The sequence below is a fragment of the Eleutherodactylus coqui genome, chromosome 2 (genome assembly GCF_035609145.1).
Source record: "Eleutherodactylus coqui strain aEleCoq1 chromosome 2, aEleCoq1.hap1, whole genome shotgun sequence".
NCBI classification, from domain to species: domain Eukaryota; kingdom Metazoa; phylum Chordata; class Amphibia; order Anura; family Eleutherodactylidae; genus Eleutherodactylus; species Eleutherodactylus coqui.
In genome coordinates this window covers 293,683,831-293,710,063 of record NC_089838.1, presented here as the reverse complement: position 1 = coordinate 293,710,063, position 26,233 = coordinate 293,683,831, and the positions used below count along the sequence as shown (strand labels likewise).

The 26,233-nt window shown below is 45.7% G+C and overlaps 2 protein-coding genes across 4 annotated transcripts in view; both read right to left on the bottom strand.

Moving 5' to 3' along the window:
- RASAL3 (RAS protein activator like 3) overlaps positions 1 to 4,316 on the bottom strand; it is a 61,907-nt gene extending 57,591 nt beyond the window's left edge. The window contains exon 1 of the mRNA XM_066593254.1: positions 3,757 to 4,316. Within this exon, the coding sequence (XP_066449351.1) occupies positions 3,757 to 4,057 (301 nt within the window). The 5' untranslated portion in view covers positions 4,058 to 4,316. The remainder of the gene's footprint in view (positions 1 to 3,756) is intronic.
- A 196-nt stretch (positions 4,317 to 4,512) lies between these two features.
- PGLYRP2 (peptidoglycan recognition protein 2) lies at positions 4,513 to 25,539 on the bottom strand. Of its 3 annotated transcripts, none has more exons than XM_066593252.1 (6): positions 25,484 to 25,539; positions 18,329 to 18,406; positions 17,399 to 18,217; positions 15,573 to 15,783; positions 5,936 to 6,233; positions 4,513 to 4,597 (listed from the first exon to the last, which is right to left on the bottom strand). In XM_066593252.1, exons 2-6 carry the CDS (start codon positions 18,393 to 18,395, stop codon positions 4,583 to 4,585), a joined length of 1,410 nt encoding a protein of 469 aa, XP_066449349.1. In that variant the 5' UTR covers positions 18,396 to 18,406; positions 25,484 to 25,539; the 3' UTR covers positions 4,513 to 4,582. The 3 variants fall into 3 exon arrangements, with proteins under 3 accessions (XP_066449349.1, XP_066449348.1, XP_066449350.1); XM_066593251.1 differs by lacking the exon at positions 25,484 to 25,539 and adding an exon at positions 22,792 to 22,885; XM_066593253.1 differs by lacking the exon at positions 25,484 to 25,539 and adding an exon at positions 22,702 to 22,725.
- Positions 25,540 to 26,233: the final 694 nt, after the last annotated feature.

Genomic DNA, 26,233 nt, shown 5'->3' with positions numbered 1-26,233 from the left:
GCAGGGATCTAAGGCTACTCCCAGTACAAGGAGCGCCCATGGGATATCCTCCACAACAGCCCCAATATTACTGGGAAGAGGATCCACAACTATAGCTGCTGTTGCCCAGGGACTCACTGACCTCCCCAAGAGGAGTACCTGGAGGAGTGTTTGGAGGAATCAGGAGATGGCATAGCTGCAGGGCCTGTTCGCCCAATGTGCACATTTAAAGTGCCCAATGCCAATGTACAAGTGAACCACCCACCTTGGATCTTGATACACCGGTATAATTTAATGGTGAAGGACTGTCTTCCGGATTTACTAAAACAATTTGTGAGTACGGGGATCAGAACTTTGCCTTCTACTTTATGGGAGCGCGACCCCGAGTACCGTACCCTCCACTAAGTCAACTGCATAGTGGACTTGCAGCGTCTCCTCTTCTGATTAGGGACACTTCTTCCTCGGAGGAGGAATTAGTGGCTATTCCACACTCTACTACTCGCCATGGCCAACCAGATTCGGTGGATAAGTGTGATTAAGAGGTGCGCAGTCTCCCACAAGCTAGACCTTCTGAGAGTTCCGTGATCGAGATCAGTTCCAGAGAAAGTCGTCCTTACACCAACCAGATACACAACTGACTCAGAAAGTGAAGACCCACATTTCTTGGTGCTGCGACCCAGGAACTGTTTTAAATACTAATGCATAGACTCTTTACGTAAGAGACATTCTCTTGTTTTGTTGTAAAGCCCCTTAAAATCCAAGGACTATAAAGTTTATATATTTTTTTCCATGCATAGCCCAATGCTGCCAATTCTTAATGCTATGTTTATACTGCTCTGTCTTGACATGTTATTGCAATGTTAAAGTTAAAGATTATGCGCAGGAGGAGAAAACAGTAATAATTTAAGTAAAGTAATTGTTAATATGCTAAAAGCTCCTGTTTGAATGTTACCACGCGAATGGCGTGAATGATAAATGTGTATGAATAGAGGTTTTGTTCCCTACTGTGCGTCTTTTGTGCCAGTGTCTGTCCACCATCCTAGCTGTCCCAGTAGGCTGAGAAAGTGATGGTCATTCCACTTGTCTCTTGTTTTCCTGCCAGTCACCCTTTTCTGTTCTCTAGTACCGCATCAGTGTTGTATTCTCTTTTTCAGAGGAAGTGATGTTTATTCCACTTGCCTCATATCTTTTGTCTTTGGGGAGAAGAGCTATGCTAGTGTATCCTGAATTCAGTTCAGCCTAGCAGAAATTCCTTCATGGTCTTGGCCCAAACCATTTCATACATGCTGTAGTGCCTTACTAAGAAAGTGACATTCTTCAGGGGAGTCTCAGAACACTAGAATGGGTTAACTTTCTGTACAAATAACCAGAGGATAGGAGCTGTGTTTATAGGCTTCACCTTGCACACTCCGAAACTGTGCAGTGTTCCTAGAGGTGAACTGGATTAGTACACTGAAATATCCCTTCTCCGGATATTACACCCTGTTTTGGAGTTGCCGGGGGTTGTCTTATTTTTAGTAGGGAGGAACTGTAGTAGTACGAAGTCTATATATCTGGCCCCTCTATAATAGTTGTACATGTCCTGTCTTCAGAGCACTATACAAATTGTCTTGTCTTTAGTTATGTGTATTATGTGTATTGCACAGCTGCAGCATGTAAGAGGTTAATGTCTGTGAATATCTGGGATATGTCTGGAAATTGTATCAAACTGTCTTGTCACGTGATGTTGTATGATATATATATATATATATATATATATATATATATATATAATGTCTGCAAGGAGTCAGAGAGAGAGATTCATTGCTTGAACAGTAGAGTGTGGAGGGAGAGTGCCGGCCACATGGGGGTACCTTAAACCCTCATGTGGTGGAGAATGGAAGCTGAGGAGAGGTATCCTGATGTTCCCATCCCAGGACCCCTACCTAGAGAGGGAGCGGAAAAAGGAACCCGCTGTGCAGTGTTCAAGCTACTAAGCGCAAGTGAGTGTCTGCGGAGTGTTTTGTCCACCTCCGGTGTGTCTGTCCAGGAGCGGAGTCATACAGATAACTAGAACTGTAGGCCCGGTTTCATCTTGTGTTTTCCTCCCTAACCTTGCTTAACTGTTCTTCCTGCACTGCTGGGTGAAAGCTATCTTAAAGAAGTAATGTTCCAGTCACTGCCCATTCCCAGTGATTGAGGTATTCAACTAAAACTGTGTGTGAACTCTATTATTTTTCCAACGTTGTGAAGGAACGGTGGTGTCACGAGTGACAACTTCTCCAGTCCACTACACCCCTATATAGGTAATTGCTGCCCAAGCGTTGCCTGGTAGAGGCCTAGCGGTGCCTTGGCTCAGGCCGTACACGTCCCTCTGGCGAGACGTTTGGTAGAACCACCGTGATAAGTGCCATTTTTACCCCTGCCATCTCCTCACAAGTTATGCCTAGTGTCTTGGTCTCTGCAGAGTCATATATGTTTTCTTTTATTTTACCACTACAAAATGCAGATTTTTGAGACTATTACGAAAAAGTATCACTTTTTCCAGTACTAAAATACAGTATTTGGGACCTTTCGCATGGGACAGAATTACACCGCAGGAATCAGGCAAATTCACAGCTGTTGAAATCCACAGCAAAATTTGCAGGTCTAATTGTGGATTTTGATGGAGAATTTCAAGCAGGTTTTAAGCTGTTTTCAATTTTGTATCAAAATCCGCAGGTAGCCTGTGGTTTTCGGTGCAGAATTTACCGTGGTTAGTTGTGCATCGTGTAGCCTATTTCGTACCGTGTGAAAGATCCCTTATATGTGCTTTAGGTTACAGGCATAGCTCCAATATCTGCAGCTCCTCCAATAACATTTTAGGCCTTACACTCTGGTTATTGAGAATTGTCCCAGGGATGTTGCTTCAGTCTGAGCATTTTGTAAGAGCAATTACAAAGGGCGTGTGAATCTCAATGTCCTTCCACTTCAATGTCCATGTCTTATTTAGCTTGAGTATTGTAATTTAAAGCATATCTAAACTTTTTAAAAACAGAATAGAGGTCAGAAGTTTTGATTGGTGGGGGTCTGAGGGCTGAGACCTCCACCGATCGTTACAATGAATGGGCAGAATTGCTAATCTGAGTGCTGTGCCTGTCATCATGAGTAGTGCATAGACTCCATAGACTTTCTATGAAGCCCATAAAGACCAAGCAGTGAAGAAAATAGCTAAATGGCACACCACTTGTAGGAACTCTTTGCCCATTCGTTTTAGTGCTCGGTCTGTCTCAGCACAGGACCCCTACAAAACGTCTGATGAGTCACCATCATGTCTGAAACTTTTAAAAAGTTTACTTACACTTTAAGATGTAAACGTTGATATGGATGGTGATTTGAATCCTCACGCAGTCCCTATGACTGTGTAGTTCAGAAAGTATTTTTAGGGATGCACGAAAATAATGAAGTCTGCTCATTTGAATAGCTAACATGTTATATTAGATTTCCCCTGCATTGTGGGAGGTGAAAACCCCTATGAGGCATAAGCCAATCTGTCCCAAGGTCCAAACTCCATTCCTAACCCCATGTGGTGATCAGACCATATCAACATTCAAACAAGGATTCTATACCTAAGTAGACGTCTTACTATAGCCATTACTTGATAAAACACCTGCTTATTTTTGAACATCACAAATAGAAATTCCAACATAGAAGTGGTTGATATCTGCTATATTGAGGAGCTGTGTTTTGCAAAAGGTTGAAAAAGTGGGCCATGTATCATCAGCTGTAAACAGAGTATCACGCAATCTTTCGCCTTACCTTGTAAAACCTCAACTGACTCAACCACCTCTTTCTTCCTTCCCTTCTGGTGCAGCGACACTGAGCGCAGATAATGTACAATGCCTCCTCCATTAGAGTCCTTTGAAGGCTTAATCTTCTTAAAAAGACTTATCTGCTTTTTTTGTGGCTCCTTGTTCTGGGACCCACGAAAAGTCTTCCATCCTTGAAATCGATCCCACATGCTGCGCTTTTGTCCCCTCTTCCATTGATAAGCTTCCAGAGGAGAAGGCTCTGGAGTGGCGGATTCTAGAGCTTCTGGATCTTCACATGGTTCCACCATCCTTCTCCTTGTTGTGTTCTTACTCAAGTCTTCTGCAGAGTAGACGGTCTTTTCACATTAGCCTCTAGTATTTCCTGTCTACCATGTTATGTACTGACAGCCACATTCACCTCTGTTCTTGAAGACACCTTCACTCTTCTGTTGGTTTCTCTGTTTCTTTAAGTTCCTCTTTTCTTTTTCTATAGAAACCTGTTTTTTATTTGGCTGTCTCCTTGCATGTTAAGCTGGGTTGTCTATACCTCTCTGCTCAGTCCCTCTCTCTCACCCTCTCTTTTTTTGTCTGCTCCTTCCCCTTACAACAGGAAATATAGAAGTCGTATTTGGCAAAACCTTTTTTTTTTCGAGATGACAGTAAACCTGCGGTGACATAAAAATCTTAACGCTGATCAGACTCTGGTAAGGCCTCGGATGGAGGTTGAGGATGTGGTTATGCGCAAATGAACTAGAATTCAAAGTAATCAATCTGGAAAGATCAAGCTTTATTAAGTACAGCACAAGAGGATTGAAATCTTCATCTGTAATGGATCATTCTTTAGATTCCTAGAAAGACAATAGAACAAAAAATGGATAGAAATCTTAAGACATCATAAATAGTGGTCAAGTAAGACAGCTGGTGGCCTATCCTTATCATTCTGCCCAGGACCCCCAGCAGCATGCTGTTCCACTGCATTACATGTAAGGTTACTATTGGCATGAATGGGTGTAATACCAAGTCTGGCCACTGCTGAGAGAACAGAGCTGTCTGCTTCCTACAGAAATAAGCTCAGTGCACTGGCCTGGCAAATAGCTGATCAGCAGGGATCCCTGACAGTAGACCGCCACTAATCAGTGGCTTACCCTAAGGATAGACCATCAATAATTTACAACTGGACAACCCCCCTAAGGGGGTTAAAAAACTTAAAACACACAAGGTGTCATTCAGGTTGCGATGGCAGCCTGGGGCCTTCTGAAGGCTACCATAGACTGCCTGTCAGAATACGGTATAAAGCAATACTATGGTACTGCATTACACTCTATGAACGATCAAACAATGGTAAGTTCAAGTCCCCTACGGAAACTAAAAAATATGTAAAAATTAATTTAAAAAAAGTTTTAATATTAGAAAAATATAAAAAGGTAATAAAAGTTTAACTCTCCCTTCCCCTTTCCCAAATTTATGATGAAAAAACTAAAAACATATTTGGTATCATTGCATCCATAAAAGTCTGATCAAGGCAACTCATTATTTATCCCACATGGTGAAGGTTATAAAAGTAAAAAAATACACCAGAGTTGCACTTTTTTGGGCCCTCCTTTTCCAAGAAAAAATAGAACAAAAGTCGTATGTGCTCAAAAATTGTAACTTGTACCAGTAGAAACTACAGAACGTCCTGCAAAAAACTAGCCTTCACACAACTATGTCCATGGAAAAATAAAAACGTTATGGCTGTCAGAAGATGGCGACAGAAAATATTTTTTTACCAAAGATATTTTATTTTTAAAAGTAGTACAGCAAAAAAACCCCCAAAAACTAAAGCAGGTATCGTCATAATTGTACTGAGCCATAGAATAAAGTTCTGACATTTTTGCTGCAGTGTGTATGCCATAAAAAGTAGAACCAACCCTCCTCCTCCCCCCTCAAAAAATAGCGGAATTTCGTTTTTGTATTACACTCCACTTGGAATTTTTAAAAAGTTTTCCACTACATCATTTGGTACATTAAATAGCACCATTGAAAACTGTGAATCATCCCATAAAAAGAAGCCCTCAGACATCTATGACCATGGATAAATAAAAGAGTTATGATTTTTTGAAAGTGGGGAGGAAAAAACAAAAATAAAAAAAAGGCTGGTCATTAGGTGTTAATATCTTATATTGCTGTATATTGACCTCTACTACCTTGGTGAAGTGCTCCCAGTTGGTAATCTCTTGGAAGAGGGCATCTCCTGGACACGTGGTATCAACAACTTGTCGATGACCTTGAATGGTATAGTCGGGCAAGATGTAACCAGATCTCACTGCGCATGTCAGGAAACGATCTCTAACCAGTTCCAGTATGCGAGCATCAGGGACCGATGATGTGAAATCTCCAATGAAGCTAATGCCATAGCCAACAGAGTTGTGGCCTTTGGTATGAGCTCCAACCCAGTTCCAGCCACGTCCTTCATACATGTATCCATCAGAACCAACCACAAAGCTGGGGAATGTGGACAAAGAAGACAATTTGTATTAAAATGCAATTCACAAAATATAATTTCCTATTGTCTATATCCTGTGGCTACAAGATTTATGACCTTAATGCCCAGTAGGGTAGAAATCGTCATGTCCAGAAACTGGGACCGTCATGTAGAGGGACATGTCTCTGCATCAGTTCAAGTGCATCATCACTTCAAAGTGAAGTATCAATTGAACATTTTGAGCCATACGAGTGCTTTGTTACGGTTCTTTTAGTAGATTTCTTGGGTTTTGACTAGAGATGAGCGAGCACCAAAATGCTCGGGTGCTCGTTACTCGGGACGAAAATTTCGCGATGCTCGAGGGTTCGTTTCGAATAATGAACCCCATTGAAGTCAATGGGCGACCCGAGCATTTTTGTATATCGCCGATGCTCGCTAAGGTTTCCATTTGTGAAAATCTGGGCAATTCAAGAAAGTGATGGGAACGACACAGCAACGGATAGGGCAGGCGAGGGGCTACATGTTGGGCTGCATCTCAAGTTCCCAGGTCCCACTATTAAGCCACAATAGCGGCAAGAGTGGGCCCCCCCCTCCCAACAATTTTTACTTCTGAAAAGCCCTCATTAGCAATGCATACCTTAGCTAAGCACCACACTACCTCTAACAAAGCACAATCACTGCCTGCATGACACTCCACTGCCACTTCTCCTGGGTTACATGCTGCCCAACCCCCCCCCCCCGCACGACCCAGTGTCCGCAGCGCACACCAAAGTGTCCCTGCACAGCCTTCAGCTGCCCTCGTGCCACACCACCCTCATGTCTATTTATAAGTGCGTATGCCATGAGGAGGAACCGCAGGCATACACTGCAGAGGGTTGGCACGGCTAGGCAGCGACCCTCTTTAAAAGGGGCGGGGCGATAGCCCACAATGCTGTACAGAAGCAATGAGAAATATAATCCTGTGCCACCGCCATCAGGAGCTGCACACGTGGGCATAGCAATGGGGAACCTATGTGCCACACACTATTCATTCTGTCAAGGTGTCTGCATGCCCCAGTCAGACCGCGGTTTTTTATAAATAGTCACAGGCAGGTACAACTTCGCAATGGGAATTCCGTGTGCACCCACAGCATGGGTGGCTCCCTGGAACCCACCGGCTGTACATAAATGTATCCGATTGCAGTGCCCTGGACAGCAGAGCTAACGTCAGATTAAATGCAGGTGGGCTTGGGCACACACTGCATGCCCCAGTCAGACTGGGGTTCTTTAGAAGTGGACACATGCAGTTACAACTCCGTGTGGACCGACAGCATGGGTGGGTCCCAGGAAGCCACCGGCGGTACATAAATATATCCCATTGCAGCGCCCAGCACAGCTGAGGTAATGTGATGTTTAATGCAGGTGGGCTTGGGCCCACACTGCATGCCCCAGTCAGACTGGGGTTCTTTAGAAGTGGACACATGCAGTTACAACTCCCTGTGGACCGACAGCATGGGTGGCTCTCTGGAACCCACCGGCAGTACATAAATATATCCCATTGCAGTGCCCACCACAGCTGAGGTAATGTCAGGTTTAATGCAGGTGGGCTAAAAATTACTAGGATTACACTGTAGGCGAGGGCCCAAAAAAATTGGTGTACCAACAGTACTAATGTACCTCAGAAAAATTGCCCATGCCCAACCAAGAGGGCAGGTGAAACCCATTAATCGCTTTGGTTAATGTGGCTTAATTTGTAACTAGGCCTGTAGGCAGCCCAGTTAAAATAAAAATTGGTTCAGGTGCAAGTTTCAACGCTTTAATGAGCATTGAAACATATAAACATTGTTTACAAGAGTTATATGACTGAGCCTTGTGGGCCTAAGAAAAATTGCCCGTTCAGCGTGATTACGTGAGGTTTCAGGAGGAGGAGCAGGAGGAGCAGGATGAATATAATGCACAGATTGATGAAGCTAAAAGGTCCCCGTTTTGGATGGTGATAGAGAACGATGCTTCCATCCGCGGGTGCAGCCTACGTATTGTTTAGGTATCGCTGCTGTCTGCTGGTGGAGAAGAGAAGTCTGGGGAAATCCAGGCTTTGTTCATCTTTATGAGTGTAAGCCTGTCGGCACTGTCGGTTGACAGGCGGGTACGCTTATCCGTGATGATTCCCCCAGCCGCACTAAACACCCTCTCTGACAAGACGCTAGCTGCAGGACAAGCAAGCATCATCGTTTTACAGTGCTCCCGCCGACTCAGCCTTGACTGGGGAGCGGTGACACAGTCTTGCTGGGGAGCCATAAAGCTGGCAAAGGCCTTGGAGAGTGTTCCCCTGCCTGCTCTGTACATGCTGCCTGATCTCCGCGCCTCCCCTGCTACCTGGCCCTCGGAACTGCGCCTTCTGCCACTAGCGCTGTCGGATGGGAATGTTACCATCAGTTTGTCCGCCAGGGTCCTGTGGTATAGCATCACTCTCGAACCCCTTTCCTCTTCGGGTATGAGAGTGGAAAGGTTCTCCTTATACCGTGGGTCGAGCAGTGTGTACACCCAGTAATCTGTAGTGGCCAGAATGCGTGTAACGCGAGGGTCACGAGAAAGGCATCCTAACATGAAGTCAGCCATGTGTGCCAGGGTACCTGTATGCAACACATGGCTGTCCTCACTAGGAAGATCACTTTCAGGATCCTCCTCCTCCTCCGCCTCCTCAGGCCATACACGCTGAAAGGATGACAGGCAAGCAGCATGGGTACCCTCAGCAGTGGGCCAAGCTGTCTCTTCCCCCTCCTCTTCATGCTCCTCCCCCTCCTCCTCCTCCTCAATGCGCTGAGATATAGACATGAGGGTGCTCTGACTATCCAGCGACATACTGTCTTCACCCGCCTCCGTTTCCGAGCGCAAAGCATCTGCCTTTATGCTTTGCAGGGAACTTCTCAAGAGGCATAGCAGAGGAATGGTGACGCTAATGATTGCAGCATCCCCGCTCACCATCTGGGTAGACTCCTCAAAGTTTCCAAGGACCTGGCAGATGTCTGCCAACCAGGCCCACTCTTCTGTAAAGAATTGAGGAGGCAGACTCCCACTACGCCGCCCATGTTGGAGTTGGTATTCCACTATAGCTCTACGCTGCTCATAGAGTCTGGCCAACATGTGGAGCGTAGAGTTCCACCGTGTGGGCACGTCGCACAGCAGTCGGTGCACTGGCAGATTAAACCGATGTTGCAGGGTGCGCAGGGTGGCAGCGTCCCTGTTGGACTTGCGGAAATGTGCGCTGAGCCGGCGCACCTTTCCGAGCAGGTCTGACAAGTGTGGGTAGCTTTTCAGAAAGCGCTGAACCACCAAATTAAAGACATGGGCCAGGCATGGCACGTGCGTGAGGCTGCCGAGCTGCAGAGCCGCCACCAGGTTACAGCCGTTGTCACACACGACCATGCCCGGTTGGAAGCTCAGCGGCGAAAGTCAGCAGTCGGTCTGCTCTGTCAGACCCTGCAGCAGTTCGTGGGCCGTGTGCCTCTTCTCTCCTAATCTGAGTAGTTTCAGCACGGCCTGCTGACGCTTGCCCACCGCTGTGCTGCCACGCGGCGCGACACCGACTGCTGGCGACGTGCTGCTGCTGACACATCTTGATTGCAAGACAGAGGTTGCGTTGGAGGAGGAGGGTGGTTTAGTGGAGAAAGCATACACCGCCGCAGATACCAGCACCGAGCTGGGGCCCGCAATTCTGGGGGTGGGTAGGACGTGAGCGGTCCCAGGCTCTGACTCGGTCCCAGCCTCCACTAAATTCACCCAATGTGCCGTCAGGGAGATATAGTGGCCCTGCCCGCCTGTGCTTGTCCACGTGTCCGTTGTTAAGTGGACCTTGGCAGTAACCGCGTTGGTGAGGGCGCGTAGAATGTTGCGGGAGACGTGGTCGTGCAGGGCTGGGACGGCACATTGGGAAAAGTAGTGGCGACTGGGAACCGAGCAGCGCGGGGCCGCCGCCGCCCTCATGCTTTTGAAAGCTTCCGTTTCCACAAGCCTATATGGCAGCATCTCCAGGCTGATCAATTTGGCTATGTGCATGTTTAACGCTTGAGCGTGCGGGTGCGTGGCGGCGTACTTGCGCTTACGCTCAAACACTTGTGCTAGCGACGGCTGGACGGTGCGCTGAGAGACATTGGTGGATGGGGCCGAGGACAGCGGAGGTGAGGGTGTGGGTGCAGGCCAGGAGACGGTCGTGCCTGTGTCCTGAGAGGGGGGTTGGATCTCAGTGGCAGGTTGGGGCACAGGGGGAGAGGCAGTGGTGCAAACCGGAGGCGGTGAACGGCCTTCGTCCCACCTTGTGGGGTGCTTGGCCATCATATGCTTGCGCATGCTGGTGGTATTACGAGTAGAGCAGAAACAGAACGCTGTAATTAAATGTGCCGCTTATTGGCCTGTGGTTGGAGGCTGACTTCGCTTACGGAACGCACAGCAGAGCCAGGAAAGAATTTTGCGCAAGCCTGCTGTAACACTTAGCTGTCTGCGTATTAATTAGGACTACTACCCCCAGCAGAGATGCAGTACACTCAGGACGGTCACAGGCAGCCCAAATAGAATGTTTTTTCCCAAATTCTTTTGGAAAAGCCGACTGCCTATATAGACAGAATATCTCTTTCACTGTCCCTGGCTCACCACTACTGGCCCTGGACTATGTATAATTACTGCAGACTGTTTCCCTCTGGACAGGATGACAGCGGTGATGTGACAGGCAACGCAGAGCCAGGAAAGAATTTTGCGCAAGCCTGCTGTAACACTTAGCTGGCTGCGTATTAATTAGGACTACTACCCCCAGCAGAGACGCAGTACACTCAGGACGGTCACAGGCAGCCCAAATAGAATGTTTTTTCCCAAATTTTTTGGGAAAAGCCCACTGCCTATATACACAGTATATCTCTTTCACTGTCCCTGGCTCACCACTATTGGCCCTGGACTATGTAAAATTACTGCAAACTGTTTCCCTCTGGACAGGATGACAGCGGTGATGTGACGGGCAACGCAGAGCCAGGAAAGAATTTTGCGCAAGCCTGCTGTAACACTTAGCTGGCGGCGTATTAATTAGGACTACTACCCCCAGCAGAGACGCAGTACACTCAGGACGGTCACAGGCAGCCCAAATAGAATGTTTTTCCCCAAATTTTTTTGGAAAAGCCCACTGCCTATATACACAGTATATGTCTTTTACTGTCCCTGCCTCAGCACCACTGGCCCTGGACTATGTAAAATTACTGCAGACTGAGGACGCAATGCTCTGCACGGCCGATATACAAAAAAAAAAGTGCAACACTGCAAAAAGCAGCCTCAACAGTACTGCATACGGTCAGATGTGGCCCTAAGAAGGACCGTTGGGGTTCTTGAAGCCTAAAATAACTCCTATCACTCTCCCTATAGCAACTCCAGCAAGACAGCACTTTCCCTGAACAATGTCAGAATGCATCTGTGGCGAGCCGCGGGTGGGGCCGATTTATATACTCGGGTGACACCTGATCTCGCCAGCCACTCACTGCAGGGGGGTGGTATAGGGCTTGAACGTCGCAGCGGGAAGTTGTAATGCCTTCCCTGTCTTTCTATTGGCCAGAAAAGCGCGCTAACGTCTCAGAGATGAAAGTGAAAGTAACTTGAACATCGCGTGGTGCTCGCCTCGAGTAACGAGCATCTCGAACACGCTAATACTCGAACGAGTATCAAGCTCGGACGAGTACGTTCGCTCATCTCTAGTTTTGACCAATTCAAGCTGGCCGTACACATTAGTTTAATGTTGGCCAAATCCCTAGATTTTGGTGGGAGTGGCTGACTTTCTAGTGTATATGGAAGTGTCCCAACTTTCCCTAAACAGAAAATGTCAGCTAAGAGAGTGACCGGGCTGCTTGATGTCAACATGCCTGATCCTTTTTTTCTCAGAGGAAAAAAGCCACCAGAGGAGTCTGCTCGATCGAGCATTGCCCTTAGCGAGTACCTGCCCGCTCGGGAGCAAAGATTCGGCTGCCGGTGGCGGGCGGGGAGCGGCGGTGGAGAGCGGGGAGGAACGGAGGGGAGATCTCTCTCCCTCTTCTCCCTCTCTCTCCCCCCCCCCCCCCCGCTCCCCCCTGCTCATGGCCGCAACTCACCTGTCACCCGCGCCGGCAGATGAACCTTTTCGGGGAGATACTCGCTAAGGACAATGCTTGATCGAGCAATTGTCCTTAGCGAGTATGCTCGCTCATCTCTAATCCTGACGTATATCAATTGGACTATAATGACTCCAAATAAAGGTGTAACTTGTAGCCTCAGGATCTCAATGTATGTACGGTAGTATCTGTAACCTGACATGTCAGTGACAGTGCTGGAGTCTTCTCATAGCTTAGAGGGGCGATTGGGCTGCCTCAAGCACCAAAGCATCGGTGTGACCACAACTGCTACACACCCTATAATCATCCTGCTTAATTGCCGAATGCCATAAGAGTAGCCAGGTGAGGTTAAAGAGTCATCAGAGGCTTAGAAGAGGTTTACTTGTCTACATACAGTGCCTTATAATAGACCAAGTAGAGGTACATCTCTGGCTATGACTCATAAAGGCCACCAAGATAGGATACTACATAACAGTTGTTATCACTAATATCAGCAATGTAACATCAAGTGTCACATCTGTAACATCATAAGTGGCCCTGGTAGCATTGTATAGAAAAAGGTCTTCCCGGCAGTCTTATCAGTGATCTGTTGTGGCCTTTCAATAAATTTTAATGTGTCCTTTAACCCCTTGAGTGGCACGCCCGGAAATTTTCCGGGACGAGCTCCACTGCTCATAGCGACATAACCCGGAAGATTTCCCGGCTATGTATCACTATAGGAGCTGCAGAGCACAATGCCACAAGCTGTGACAGTGTGCTCTGCCTGCACAGACCCACAGAGAACAAAGCAAGGGCTTTGAAAAACCAGCAGAAGATATTGCCGATATGCCGGCAATCTCCTGCTTTGTTTACAGGTTGCCATAGAGACCGTCGGCTTGTCAGAAGCAAGCCGATGGTCTCTGTGGCAGGGAGAGCTTGGTGCTTGGCTGTCAGAGGACAGCTAGGTACCTGCTCTTACAGCAAAGATCAGAGAAAACCTCAGATCTCTGCTGTGTTAACCCTTTACATGCTGCAGTCTATGTGACTGCAGCATGTAAAGAGCTGTCACTGCAGCATGTAAAGGGCTGTCACCATCGGACCCCCGGAATGTGATCAGGGGTCCTGATGGGTCCCTGTGGAAGTCCCCTAAAAGGACAAAAAAAAAAAATAAAAAAAGTTAAAAAATTATAAGAAAAATAATAAAAACACTTGTCTCCCTTTACTTTGTAAAAAATCAAAAATACAATCACACATGTGGTATCCATGCGTCGTAATGACCCAGAGAAGGAAGTTAATACATTATTTAACCCCTTAATGACATGGCCCCTTTTTTTCTTTTTTCCCCATTTCTTTTTTCCTCCCCCCTGTTTAAAAAATCACAACTTGTCCCGCAAAAAACAAGCCCTTATATGGCCATGTCAATGGAAAAATGAAAAAGTTATGGCTCTTGAAACGCAACTGCAAAATTAGTTGAAATTCAATGATTAGACCATTTTAAAAAACCTGCCCTGGTGGGCACGACAGGGTGGTAGGAAACTCGCCACTCAAGGGGTTAAAGGGTACATCCACCAATAATATCTGGTTGCAAACTTGTTGACAGGCATACCTCCAAGAGCTTAAACTTTCCATTCTTCAAATTTGCTGCAATCGAGACTAGGAGATTTCATTTCTTGAGCCTACAGAATTATAAATGCAGCTCTGGAGTATAATACAGGCCGTAACTCACGGCGCGAATGTGTATGAGGGCAATCTTTCTACAGCGCTGCAGAATATGTTTGTGTTTTATAAATTGAATAAATAAAAAATATTCTTTCAGCACACGAACCACATTTTTTGTCCTTTGGGTCTTTTTTTTAAATTACCGTATTTGCCTTACAAATAAAACACAGTTTTCAGCAAAAATAAAATCATGATGAAAAGTGTCTATTCCTTATAGTCCAGAGGCAGGGGAGGGGAGGTCTGACAGATGCAGAGCCCCCTGACCGCTGCTTATGATCCAGCAGTGTGCTGGTGCAGGGGACACCTCTACAGCTATACATGTCGCTGCTGCACAGTCCTCCCTCTCCCTGCCAGATAGCAGATAACATTGGAAATCACTCATATCTTCTGCATCCTTGCAGAGAGGCCCTATATTCAGTAAACATATAGAGTTTAGGGGTGCACTTAATTTTCACAGTGTGTAATTCCTGTATTTTATAGCTTGTTGCTTTTTATAACATTTCCAGTTTAAAACCAGATTTTTGGCCTTCCCACTTTCTGGAGAATTGATTATATGTACATGGAAATACAGGCATGAGTGATACATATGATCTCTGCACATGTTGAGTTTTGGTTTTTAGGAGGTATTGTGCATCTAATTTTCTGCTTAGGTCCCCCTTTTAGGCACTAATATCCATCTTTATGGCTTATGCGCATGACTGCATTTACGCAGGCATTTCGGTGAGAAAAAAAAAATCGCAAATAAAACGCGACCATGCGAAGCATTGGATTTCAATGGGTTCATTCAGACAAATGATTTTTTGCTGCGTAAAATAATCACGCGTGAAAAAATAGGACCTATGCGATTGTTTTTGGGTGACTTTTTTAAATAGCGCGTGAAAAGTTAGGCCTTGACCTATGTTTCGACGTGATACGCAGCAAGCTCCCATAAACTTCTATGGCAGCTGGAAAAAATGGATGGGGAGGGAGTTACCCTGCGTACTGGAGAAGAGGGCAGCTCACCCTAATTAGGCATTATTGGTCGTTCCGAGCATTTTATAGCGATCGTTGGTTTCCATCACTTTTAAGTTTTTTTTTTACATACACACAGCAGCGCCCTGTGTAATTGGCTTAAAATACGTAAATATAGTTTGGAGTTCAACCAGATCAAATCTTCATTTACGCAATTATACGGTGTGTATGGGCAAACGTAAAAACGCATACGGTCATGTGAAGGAGGCCTTACGAATTTTTTTATGTTAAATTACTCTTGGCCTGAAAGTGCTTGCGTGTACAGTATGTTCCCGGTGTCTACCTTCAGAAAATATATGCGTTACGGGGTGTGAGGTGTATGATTTTTTTTTTAATTTAAAGGATTTAGGATTTATCTGTACGTGTCAAAAGTGCAATATATCCAAAAAGCCTGCAGCAAAAGCGCGGATTCACAATACCTTATGTCACAGACGTTACCTAATAAACAGATATAGCTTTGCACACCAAACCCTCCAAAAACAACAACATAGCAGTGTGCGCCATCTAGTGGTCAAGACATAAGCAGCAGCTGATGGGCTTCTTGTTCCCTACCTATAGCCGATGTCATCCCAGCCACGATCCACCTGATGAAATCTCTGCATGCTGCGCATATTTGCTGCACATTTCTGGAAGGAAACGCACGGCTGAGAGGGCTCATAGGTATGATGGATATATACGTGCTGCAGAGGGGGCGTTAGTAAAGTTGGGGTGCCATTATATGGCATGGCCTCCCACAAGCATCGAGGTATCACAGCAGGACAGTCTGGGAAAACAAATAATACATAATTGTGGTTATAGCAAACCAGGCTGACACGGTTTAGGGTTATTTCAGTAAACTACACCCCAGTAAGTTACACCGTCAGTCCCTAAAGCGCACAGTAAGTCTAGTCTGGGTGCATTATGCCTTCTGGCTTACTACTAAGAAGCAATGACCTAAATGTCCCTATCCCGCTGCTCCAGCATTGCTGCCGGTCTCCATCGCTCTGGTCTTGGAAGCTTCTGAAGCAGTTACATACTGTTCATCATTCACATGACTGCTGCAGCCAATCACTGGCCTCATAAACATCAGCTGACCGCTGAGGTTGGGTGCAGCGATCACTTGTACAGCATCTGATCGCTGCAGGAACTTCAGGAACTGGAGCAGCAGGATATTGGTAAAGTGACTACATCCCCCCCCCCCCCCCCGTTCTTTTATAGAATTATGTGCCTCCTAGCAATTTAGAAAACTTGTGGGAACACCCTTTTGAAGTGAATACTAACCCTTGAACAGCATTTTGTGTGCTAGCTGCTTGCTACCACCACTAGAGAGCTTAGGCGGTAACAGGGTGGTTTCACACAGAGTAATTTTATGCAGATTTTGGTATGGGACCTGCATGCATTCCATGTTGAAATCCATGTGAAATTTGGGTCCCATGGTTTTCAAACGTTTTGACCACTTTTATTCCATTTTTGGGGGGAAGCAAGGGGTCAAAAAGCAGCAATTCTGGCATTTTTATTTTAATTTCTTACAACTTAAATATTAGATAAGAGCTATAGTACGAGCAGTTACGGACACAGAAATGCCAATTATGTGTTCTTTTTTTAACTTAATAAAGCGTTTTCAAGTGGGAATATGGTGCTGTTGTATTTTTCCTTTCTTTTTATAAAATGTTTAAATATTTACATTTTCTTTCAACCACACTAGAGGGACGAGTCCATGCAATCTTCTGATTGCTCATATAATAGACTGCAGTACTTCTGTATTGCAATGTATCATACCTGTCAGCATAACGCTGACAGGAATCCTATTAGGCTCTGCCCTTGGTTGCCATGCCAAACCACTGGCACCTTGTGATAATGTTTTGGTGTGCCAAAGAGGGTGACAAAAGTTAACTCTGATCCCAGCCATTGCAGCTGGGTGTCAGCTGTAAATTACATGCACAACGCTTTGTGGCAACGTCACTTCTGCGGTGCTGAACATGTACGGTGTAGAGCCGGAAGGGGTTAAATCTATCGATGCCAGAGATTTAAAAAACTGTATCAGAAAAACACGGCTCTGACTGTCAATAAATTCATCAGCTTAAACTGACATGATATAAGGTTGAGATTCACTCCAAACTGGGCGTTACATGATATAGTGAATCAAAAAGTATTTCCACCGACTCCACCACAAGCATGCAGCCCAACTTTATTTCAAAGGGGAGAGGGTAATGAGCTGCTGCCATTCTGCCCATTTCAGACCCCTCTGCAGGACCAAAGGACCTGGTATGTTGAACTTTGATGCAGATGTGGAGAGATGGTTGGGAAGCCTTAATACACATTCGGTCATGTGCAGATCCCACTGAGATCGTCACGTTCAGCCAAATTTTTTAACTTAATTAAAAAGCTGTGTGTTGTACCAAGATACTGTTGTTCAAACTTTTTGGCCACTTCAGAAGCAATGGAGTTCAACCTTTCATCTGTGATAGGACGTAAGTTATGCGGTCCAGCATGTTCCCTGTAGCAATTAATTCCTTTACGTATTTCATCTGCTAAATTTCCCTCCGATAGCAGATTTTGGAAGTCCTGTCTCCGAAAGGCACTCTTTGTTGGTTGTCCCCAGTAGTAGGATTGAAGTAAGGAACTCATTTTCTGGGTGTCCTTGATCAGCATCTCTCTCAGCAGAGTACCATCCAAGGCACCATTGATATAAGCCAGTGTTAGATCAGGTTCTGAAGCTGGCCCTTGTAGCGGGAAGGTTTTCGGCATGGAAATGGAATCCCAGCATCCACTGGAAAAATCTAATGGTGCTTCTAGAGAGACTTCAGAATTAGCAAAACCCAATGCCAAAGATATTGCGAGGGTTGTAGGATGTCGATCATCCTTGCCTAGCTTGAGACTTGAGTAGTTATCTTCACCCTGTAGAGTCTCCCGTTTGCAATCAACTTTCCATCCCCATAGGATGGCATCAAGAAGTGGTCTTACTGCCACCGTGCTTCCATCAGGGGCTAGGACAACTCCTTGCTCATGCCAACCCTCATGTTTTAATGCCACAACTTTGTGAGTCAGCAACGCATGGGTAAGAGAGGCTTGCTCAGCATTGAGAATCTCGGGGAAACTGGATGGTGGAGTGCTAGAAGAAATCAAGAGCTTGGCAAGATCTTGGGCAGAAGAATCTGGCATAGTAGACTCCAGCTCCTTCACAAGACCAAGAACGGCATCCATATTCATGATATGACCTAAGAAAAGAAAAGTGAGAAATGAGATTATTGTGTATTGGTCATAAAAGTAAGAGAAGGAAGGAGGGGGGGCAAGCTTTACATTATGGAAAATGGGTGCTTGTCAATTACCGTTTTGAGGATCTGATGATGAACTCCTGTGGAGCAGGAAGAAGAAGACAAGATACCAGATGTCCATCTTTACATCACCTGCAGGATTATGAAACATATTTACTTCAAATCATTATTGCTTTTTTTTCTTAAAGATTTGAGCAAATCATTTGATAGATAGCCTATTAATTACTGAAGGTTGATGTTAAGGGTTTGTAATATTTTTCAAGACCTCTACAAGCCTTAGATAATTTTTCTTTTTTATTGAACAGATATAAACAAGAAAAAAAAGGTTACAAAATACGTGGTTCGGAGGTCATCTCATAAACTTAGGCTGGTTTCCTATCTGAGTTGGAACCTCCAGACAGAGATTCGTTCCAAAAGCTGAGCAGCTGGGTGGAAAGTGGACGGACCCCATTATAGTCAATGGGTTTCGTCCATCGCTGTTCGGTTCCGTCCAGAGATGGAGCCGTTTAGCCACATGGATTCCCCTTTCATGCTCCTCGAATGGAGCAGGAAAGCAGAATCCCCAGTGCAGGTGTGAAATCACCCAAAGACAATCTAAAAGCGGAAATGGTTGGACATGGAAAAAGATACATAAAAGAAAAGATGCCAGCACAGTATGGAGATATATATTACACATGATCTGATGAGATATTGACTTGATAATATTAAAAGGTATACATTATTTTACAAGAACACTTCTTCATAAACAAAAAGTATGGGATATTGTACGGCGGTTTCAGTATTTGTGTATGTCCACCAGTCACGACTGAGAAAAAAGATCTCAAACTGAAAAGGTGGAACCAGAAGACAATACAGAGTAGAAAGAAGGGAAGAAGGAGACAGGAAGAGGAAGGAGAAGAAAAAAATATACAGGGGAGGAGGGAGAATAGAAGGGGAAACACAAAGGATTTCTATCAGAGGAGATCCAATTGGGGACTTTGCTCGGGATCACCAAACAGAACAATCTCCATTAAAGGGGTTTTCCAGTGAGAATACAATTAATGACCTATCCTCAGGATAGGTCATCAATAGTTGATTGGCTAGGGTCCGTCGCTTGGCACCCTGACCGATCAGCTCATTGTGCGCCCGCTCACAGCGCCACAATTACACAGGGGTCAGAGCGGACGTCTCTGCTACATCCTCTGTGTAGTGGCCGGCACTTATAACTGCAGGCATTACTCTCATTCAAATCATCCCACCCCCTCGCTTTGCAGGCAGACGGTAACGGGCGGTGAGGGGGAAGGAAGGAAGGAAGAGGGAGTTTGGCAGGGCCGCTGCTAAACTCCCTCCCACCTCCCTTTTCCGGTAGCTCTCATAGGAGTCTATGGGACTGGTTGGCGTATTCCGGCAAAAGATAGGTCCAGACTAGAGATGAGCGAACACGTTCGGCCCCGCCCCTTTTTCGCCCGAACACCGAACTTTGCGAACACCTCAGTGTTCGGGCGAAAAAGTTCGGGGGCCGCCGTGGCAGCGCGGGGGGGTGCGGCGGGGAGTGGGGGGGAGAGGGAGAGAGAGAGGGCTCCCCCCTGTTCCCCGCTACTGCCGCCCGCGCCGCCGCGCATCTCCCCGCCCCCCGGCGGCACCCGGACACTTACGCGCGAACACTGCAGTGTTCGCTAAAGCCGGTGTCCGGGTGCGGATGTGTCCGTTACGGACACGTTCGCTCATCTCTAGTCCAGACCTATCTTTTACGCACTGGAAAATCATCCATCTGAACAAATGCATTGGAATCTAATGCATCAGATGGTTACGATTTTCGGCCAGCGTATTATCGCAGCAAAATTGCCGCGATAAAACACTTGCGTGAATCCAGCCTTAAAGGGGTATTCCAGGCACAGGTTAACATTTTAATAACTGATGTACATCATCACAATAAGTTGCTGTGTGATAGGGTTACTGTACTTGGTCTAGATACTTTCTTCATTTTCTATCTATGTCGCATGACTCTCCACCTAAAAAATATTTCCACTTCCTCTGACGTCTTATCCGCATGTGCTACTTCCTCCCCTGTCCATAGCCCCCAGCATCCTGTGAGCAGTGCATGATGGGAGGACAGGAGAGGAAGTACTGTGCTGTATTGCTCATGTTCAGAGCACCCGAACGTCCTGTCTGTCTTTTCTTTGGCACTCTAAATAAGAGGTAGGTTGGTGCTAGTAAGTTGTAGGACCGATGAGCTGTGGGCGGAGCTACAGTGCCTGTTGGTAAACAGGCTCTATGCATGCTGGGTGTTGTAGATAACAGTTTGTTGTTGCGTTTACTGCGGAAGTAAACACAGCGGCAGATTGGCAGCTGGACAAGATGAAGAAGAGGGTCCAGAGTGGCAGGTAAAAGGTACAGGTTGCCGCTACTTAGCTCTACCTCCTAGATTTCAGCATTTTCAGAATTTCCATTTTGTGCCTAGAATGCCCCTTCATGACATGGCCTATTTTGGGCTTAAGGACGCAACAATTTTTGGCGGATTTTCTTCTCCGTTTATCAAAAGTCATAACTTTTTTATTTTTCCGTCGACGCGGCCGTATGAGGGCTTGTTTTTTGCGTGGCGAACTGTAGTTTTTATCGGTGCCACTTTTGGGTACACAGACTATATTGTAAAACTTTTTTTTTTGTTTTTAATGATAGCAGGGAGAGAAAACGCATCAATTCTGCCATAGATTTTTTTTTTTGCTTTAATAGCGTTAATCATGCAGCATAAATGAGACATTCCATTTTTTCTGCGGACCGGTACGGTTACAACGATACCAAAATTCTTACATTTTTTTTAGGTTTTCCCACTTTTCTGCAATAAAAACCCTTTTTCTGGGTAATCTTTTTTTTTTTTCTAAATTGCTGCATTCAAAGTCCTCTAACTTTTTTATTTTTTGATGTACGGCACTCTATGAGGGCTTATTTTTTGTGAGACGAGCTGTAGATTTTATTGGTACCATTTTGGGGTACATATGGCTTTTTTGATCACTTTTATTGCGTTTTTAGTGAGGCAAAATGCTAAAAATTAGCATTTTGCCTCAGTTTTTTAGCGTTTTTTTTTAGCGTTTTTTTCCGTGCACAGTCAAAAGCATGTGCAAATTATTGTACGCGTCGTTACGGACGCGACAATACCAAATATGTGGGATTTTATTTATTTTTTACCTTTTTTTTATGCTAATCTGAGAAAAAGCATTAAAAAATGTTTTTTTTTACTCTTTTTTTTATATTTTTTTAAATTCTTTTTTTAATCTTTGTTTTTTTACACTGTTTGTGTCCCTCTGAGGGACTTTAACCACTGCCCTGATGATCGCTGGTATAAGGCACGGCAGAGCTACTGCTCTGCCATGCCTTATCGCTTGTACAGCGATTATAGGCATAGGCAATACCTGTTGCCATGGTGACAGGCCGGGTTCTCGCGATGACATCGCGAGTTCTGGCCGGAGACACAGAGGGAGCCGCGCTCCCTCTGTGAACTCTTTCCCTGCCGCGATCTACTTAGATCGCGGCAGGGAAGGGGTTAACAGCGGGGGGAGCATCTCCGATGTCCCCCCGCTGTTGCAGCAGGACGCCGGCTGTGAGTGACAGCCGGCTCCCGCTGTGGGATAGCGCGGGATCTTATGTGATCCCGCGCTATCTCCAGGACGTAAGTTTACGCCCTGTTGCGGGAAGTACCAGGCTGCCAGGACGTAAACTTACGCCCTGCAGCGGGAAGGGGTTAAAGATCCTTTTAACAAAGGAAGTCCACCCCATTACTCAAGTGTAGGGCCCTCATCAGGGCACCAATATCGAGGGATAATCATTCTCATGGCAGTGAAAAAGTGTCTTAATGATCCTCTTTCAATTGGCCAAATTGTACCAGGTATAATAGACAATAAAGTGATTTGTGAAGAGTCAGTGAATATCCTCCCAGTGATATGGGAGAAGATATACAGAAAATATTAGGGTAGCGCTCCTCCTGGCAAAGGAATATACCTCAATGGGTAATTAGTAGATTAATAAAACAGAATCTGGACTCACCTGGTGTATAGTGGGGCCACTTTAAGAGAGATCCACTATCACCTCCACATCAATATCAATCCTTCATTGGTAATCCCTCTTTTTCCATATCCTGATGGGCTATTTCAGGAGAGCTGCAAAGCTTCTGTGTCCCACTGCTCTGTGGGACCCACTGGATCAACAACATACAAATACCAAAAAACCATAAAAATAGCCTGCGCTACTTGTGGAAAAGATTCCGAGGGAAGGTTGTTACTACGGATAGGTATATCCTCCTTTATTAAGCACTTAATACCTATCTGTGGTAACAACCTTCCCTCGGAATCTTTTTTCACAAGTAGCGCAGGCTATTTTTATGTTTTTTTGGTATTTGTATGGGAGAAGATATGGAAGACTTTATCCCAGAAGCAATGTATTCATGAACATACCCACAGTCAGGACCGGCGGCTCTCAGGGTCTTCATGCCCGCACCGCCGGACCTATTATACAGGCTGCAGGGGTGCCCCGGTCTTGGTTACCTTCCCTGGCCGCCATCTCCTTCCGCGCGCTCCACTTGCCAGCTGGGTTGCTAGGGACGTGGCTGGTGCCGTCCTCTGCTGCGTCCCATTGCCATGACACCCGGGTGCGCTGCTCTTGTTGTACAGGCGCCGGGGTGTGTTTCCTTCCTGCTGCCTGTTATTGTTTCCTCCTGCTGACAGGCACCCTGCCCCATTCAGCTGCCGGGGCGGGTGTTTTGACAGCTTTTAAACGTCCCAGTTTCCTCCAGCAAGTGCCAGTATATGTTTGTCTCAAGGCTACACCCGCGTTATTGGACTGTATTCCCGGCTTTTGACCCACTTGCTTCGGACCTGACCTTGCCTTCACCTGACCCCTTGTACTGCATTATTCTCTGTTGCTGACCCAGATTGCCAGACTTGTGTTTTGTGTGTACCTTATTTGTCTGTAAGTCTGACTCCTGCCCCGCATCCCTAGCGAGGTTAGGGACTGTCGCCCAGTTGTCGCCCTAGGGCCTAGCCTAGGTGGGCAATTGGTAGGGACAGGAGTTGCCGGTATTTTCAGGAACTTCCAGGTACCCGGACCCTAGTGCCCCCCTGGCACCCACCAAATATGGAGCATTGAGCCTACTGCACCATTACAGTTAATTCTTTTCTTGGGACGGTATGTAATTGGCAATTTATAAGGGCAAAAGAAAGCCATTTTTTGACAATGCCCTTAGAAAAAGCTGGGAACCAATTTCCTGTTTCCATGTGCTTATGAATCGGAGAAAGGAATGGGGCTCTACATCGGAGGCAGTTTGGAAATTATCTGGCGAGGATAAGAGTTCTGTAAAAGGAGACATTCTGTAGGTTTAAAGAGGTTGTGCCAAGATTTCAAGTTATTCCCTATCCACAAGGGATAACCTACTGATCAGTAGAAGTCTCACCTCAAGAATGGGGGTCCCATGTTCCCCTCTACCTTTCTCTGCCTCACTTCTTCCCACGCAGTGAAGTCAGAGTGAATGGAGTGCCAGCCAAGCATGCATGTTCGGCGCTGCATTAATTTCAGTGGGTCTGACAGATATACGAGAGTGCTTATCGCTCACGTATCTTGGCAGTAAAATTGAAAGTAATTGGAGCGTCAGTATGCTTGCAGAACCAGTGATCCATTTAGTCTTCTCTTCACCACAGTGAGAACGATGGGGAACACGAGACCCCTGTTCTTCAGATTACTGGGGGTCTCAGCGTTGAGACCCGCACAATCAGCAAATTATTCCCTATCCTGTGGATAAGGCTGCCTGATGACGAGCATTGCAGAGATCCACCGAGGGAGCCGCCAACCAGGAGCAGGAGCCGGCAGACGGATCTCCGCTGTCAGATAGGCTGACTGCGGAGAATTATGGGAATTCGCAGCATGCTGCAAATTGCCACCTGCGAGCGAAGAATCGCTACGATTCTCCACTCGTGAACAGGGGGGAAGCGCTTTCCATAGCAACGCTATGGAAAGCTTTCACTGCGTTCCCTGAAGCCGGATTATCGCCGCGGGGAACGCAATAAAAATACGCCCGTGGACAGGCAGCCTAAGAGGTAACTTGAAATCTTGATACAACTCCTCCAAGTTTTGCAGCAAGCACCGAAAGTGAATGGAAAGAAATGAGAAAGTATCACAATTCAGAGTATGACCACCAAGAGAGGGAACCCCCTGGGAAGGAACATCTAAGGTCCACTAATGATGAAAGAGATAACATACTTGTAAAAATGCTACATAATCTGGATTTGGGGGATGAGTCCAAATTAAAAACTGATCCATACGTACACCTGAGAGAAGGCTGTATTATCAAACAAAGGAGTGAGTGGGCCCGGGATCTGAGATATTCCCTGCTTGTTGACCATGTGGTCTCTTATCGACAAGAGGTCCTCAGTGAGATAGGGAAAGGTTTTTCTGTCCGGACTGAGAGATTTTTCAATCCATCGTAAGGAGTGGAGAGCTAATGGATGGAGAGAAGACTCTAGATCAACCCACTGCTTCTGACCAGCACCATGAAGCCAATCCACCATACACGTAAGGACTGAGGCTTTGATGATACAACAGAAAATTTGGGAGACCTGTGCCTCTGTCCAACTTGAGTTTACGTCCCAAATTTGGAAATGGCACAGTACAGTTGTTTAAAAAAAGAGAAGAGGCAATGTTACTTGCCAGGCTTGACATAAAGAAACTTTGGTAAGATGTCCATTTCAATAACCTTTATTCCACCACACTACGAGAGTTGTGCCCGGTTGTATGGATGCAGATCAGCAATAGTGCAAGAGAGTAAAGGTTGATAATTAAGTTTGTAAAGTTGGGATAAGTCAAATGGCACCTGGGCACCAAGATTCCTTAACTGAAGCAACGTTTGCGTTTGGGGAGGAAATATTTAAGATTTCAGTTTTTTGTACAACCCTTTTTAAAGTCAACATGTTTTCCGTAAATTGCATATGTAATAAGATAGGGCTACAGTTAATACAGCAGTGCCCTAGACAAGAGAGTATTATAATGGAAGGAGCAAAGTCTGAGCCTGACTGATACTGGACAATTTAGTTTCACTTCTGTACCAAAAGAATCCACCAATTTATATTATAAAATTAGGGGTAAAATATTTTCAGTGGGCTTTCTGCCAACGGAGTCCGAAACAAGCATCGCAAATGCGTAAAAATGTCATATTGGAACTTAAAAGGAACAGGATCAACAACTTACCTGCATAGGCGTCACCTTGTAGCAAGCAGGAACAAGTACTTTTCCCAAGCTCAATGTTTGCTAATTATTTCCTTTATGGGAGGGACAACTAATCTAAATCTGCTTAACCTCATCAGGAACAGAGTGCAATCTCAGCCATAAAGTATGACCATGATACCAGGGGCATAACTATAGGGGATGCAGGGGATGCGGTTGCACCCGGGCCCAGGAGCCTTAGGGGGCCCATAAGGCCTCTCTTCTCCATATAGGGAGCCCAGTACTATGAATAAAGCATTATAGTTGGGGGCCACGTTCCAGGTTTTGTATTGGGGCCCAGGAGCTTCAAGTTACGCCTCTGCATGATACTATTAGATGGGTATGAGGCTCTAATATAGGTCCACTTTGGAGGGTCTAACCTTTGATCAGACAACACATCTCATCCACCACAAATGATTCTACTTGTGCTTCCATCTCATTGATATTATTATTTTGTATCCCACATCGCTCATTGTTTTGGAGAATTCCTTTTTGTTACAAGGCTGATTTGAAATGGTTGCCCATTGCTCGGACTTCTAGTGATCACAGTTATCTGGGCAAGAATATAAAGTTTACTAGGAGACTGCTGCTATATATGCAGAGAAATATAGATATTGAGAATTATGACTACAAGGATACTGAAGAACTTGTATAAGAAGGTAAAAACTAGATTCTTGTGGTCATTTGTAGACCAGACAAACATTGGCGGAGATGTCCTACAGCTAGGGGAAAAGA